The sequence below is a fragment of the Propithecus coquereli genome, unplaced genomic scaffold (assembly GCF_000956105.1).
Source record: "Propithecus coquereli isolate 6110/MARCELLA unplaced genomic scaffold, Pcoq_1.0 Scaffold126, whole genome shotgun sequence".
Lineage (NCBI taxonomy): Eukaryota > Metazoa > Chordata > Mammalia > Primates > Indriidae > Propithecus > Propithecus coquereli.
This window is the reverse complement of record NW_012136747.1, coordinates 1,275,325-1,277,549: the sequence shown is the minus strand read 5'-3', so window position 1 is coordinate 1,277,549 and position 2,225 is coordinate 1,275,325. Positions and strand designations below refer to the sequence as shown.

General features: G+C 65.3%; 1 protein-coding gene across 1 annotated transcript in view; it reads right to left on the bottom strand.

Annotated features, from left to right (window-relative positions):
* Positions 1-2: 2 nt before the first annotated feature.
* LOC105805151 (cytochrome P450 2D17) overlaps positions 3-2,225 on the bottom strand; it is a gene marked incomplete at its 3' end in the record, with an annotated part of 25,200 nt that continues 22,977 nt past the window's right edge. Inside the window, exons 2-6 of the mRNA XM_012637969.1 lie at positions 1,853-2,024; positions 1,224-1,376; positions 973-1,133; positions 370-546; positions 3-185 (exon numbers count right to left, since the gene is read on the bottom strand). Coding sequence (XP_012493423.1) covers positions 3-185; positions 370-546; positions 973-1,133; positions 1,224-1,376; positions 1,853-2,024 — 846 coding nt within the window. The remainder of the gene's footprint in view (positions 186-369; positions 547-972; positions 1,134-1,223; positions 1,377-1,852; positions 2,025-2,225) is intronic.

Sequence of the window (2,225 nt, the reverse complement as noted above, 5' to 3'; positions counted from 1 at the left end):
CTCTCCTCCCTCGGCCGCCCCTCCAGACCCCAGCCGGGCTCACGCTGCACATCCGGGTGCAGGATCATGAGCAGGAGGGCCCAGTCCAGCGTGGTGGAGGTGGTCACCATCCCAGCGGAGAACAGGTCAGCCACCACCAGGCGCAGGTTCTCATCATTGAAGCTGCTCTCGGGGTTTCCCTTGGTCTGACCGGGCAGAGAGGGTGGGCTCAGGGGGCAGAGACGGAAGCCCGCAAATAACCCTCCATTCTGCACCTGTCAGCCCTGGTCATAGGCTGGTGCACCAGCTCCACCCTGCCTGGCCTGGCCTGACTCCTCAGGGAACCCTCAAGCCCCAGCCCCTGCCCTTGTCCCTGGCAGCAGACCTCACCTTCTCCACCTCGGCCAGGAAGGCATCAGTCAGGTCTCGGGGTGGCTGGGCCGGGTCCCGGGTCATCCTGTGCTCGGTCACCAGCTCATCCAGCAGGGCCATGAAAGCCTTCCGTGCAGAGATGATCTTGACAGCCAGCGCCGGGATGCGCAGGAGCGCGGGGACAGCCATCACCACCTGTGCCATCACCGAAAGGGGCCTGGGTCCCTCCTGTGCTCAGCATCCACCTGCACCAGTCTCTAGTCCCAGAGCAGACGCACTGACTGCCTGTCCCCACCACTGACCTGGTCCCTCCCCAAGTGGGAGTCTCCACACTGTCTCCTGGCCCTGGGCTGACACAAGGATAAACCTACGATGGAAATCTCACCAGCTTGTTGGCTCCCAATGTGCCCAGGAGGCCCAGGCTCCTTGGCCCTCTCTCAGGTCCAACTAACCCTGAGGCACCTCTCCCATTAGCCTTGTCTGAGATTCCTGCCTCTTTCGTGCTCTTCCTCTTGCAGTGGGCTCTCCCATCGTCCTTGTGTGGAAGCCCAGCTGCAGGCGGAGGCACCTGCCTGTAACTCGCCCTGCACAGACTCCTGCAGCCCCTATCGCCCCCTGCACCTGCATCAGATAGCCAGATTCCTGCCGATGTCGCTCCTCAGTCAATTCCATTAGTCTGAGGAAGCGCTGGTCGTCGTACTCGAAGCGGCGTCCGTAGGTGAGGGACGCGATCACGTTGCCCACCGCTTTGTTCAGGAGCTCGCTGGGGCTAAAGGGCCGTCCTGGGGAGGGATGCGGCTCAGGGAGGCTCCTCTTCTCCCGCCCCAGCCCCACCTCCCTGGTCCTCCCCTGCCCCTGCACCCGTCACCCACCGGCGTGGTCTGCGAAGGCGGCACACAGGCAGGCGGCCTCCTCGGTCACCCACAGCTCCAGCGACTTCTTGCCCAGACCGAAGAAGCGCAGAGTGGACAAGGAGAAGCGCCGCTGCTCGCGCCATGCAGGACCGTAGCGCGCCATGATCACCCCTGGGGGCGGGGTGGCAGGTGGGCGTGGCCCGACTACTCTGTCCCGCCCACTTTCCCTCTTCCCCTCCGCGGGGCTGCGGCCCCGCCCACTCTGACTCTGCCCTCCCCCAGGTCTGACTCTTTCTTCCCCACTTTGGTCGCCTGCTCTCTGTGCCCTGTGTCGGGGAGGTCTTGGCCCCACCTGGGCCCTGCCCAACCTGTCCACGGTTCCACCCAGGGAGGAGGCTGCCTGTCCCCCCGCCCACACGGAGCCTGATGCCCCCGCGCGGCCGCCTTGAGTCGCCCCTCTGGCCCGTCCCGCCCCCACGGTCCCCGTCCCCCTAGCAGGCTGTTCCTTCGCCCTCTGGCCCCCAACCCACCCGCTGGCCTTTCTCTGGGTCCCAAGTCCACCGTCAGACGCCCACTCGCTCAGCTCGGTCTCTGGGAACTGCTCGCTCGCTCCGTTCCCGCCGCGACAGTCCCCTAGGGTCACTTGCCTTGGGCGTGTGGGCTGTAGCCCAGGTGATCAAAAACGGGCGAAGGCGGCCGGTCCGCAGTGTCCTCGTTGTGCTTCACTAGCGCCTCGCGCATGGCCTCCAGCCCGTTGAGCACGACCGCCGGCCTCGAGGCCAGCTGCAGGCTATACACGTTCCCGAAGCGGCGCCGCAGCTGTAGGAGGAGGGTCAGGTGTCCGTCAAGCAGGGGTCCCTGGGCTGCTGCTCCCGGGCCCACTGTTCAGGCCCTGTGGGACCGTGGGGCCTGCAGTAGCTCGCCAATTCAAGGACAAGATGTTTACTCCAGATCCTGGGGTCACATTCTCTATGGTTGAGGAGCTCAGTTTGCATCCAACAACCCAGCTATGACCTCGCA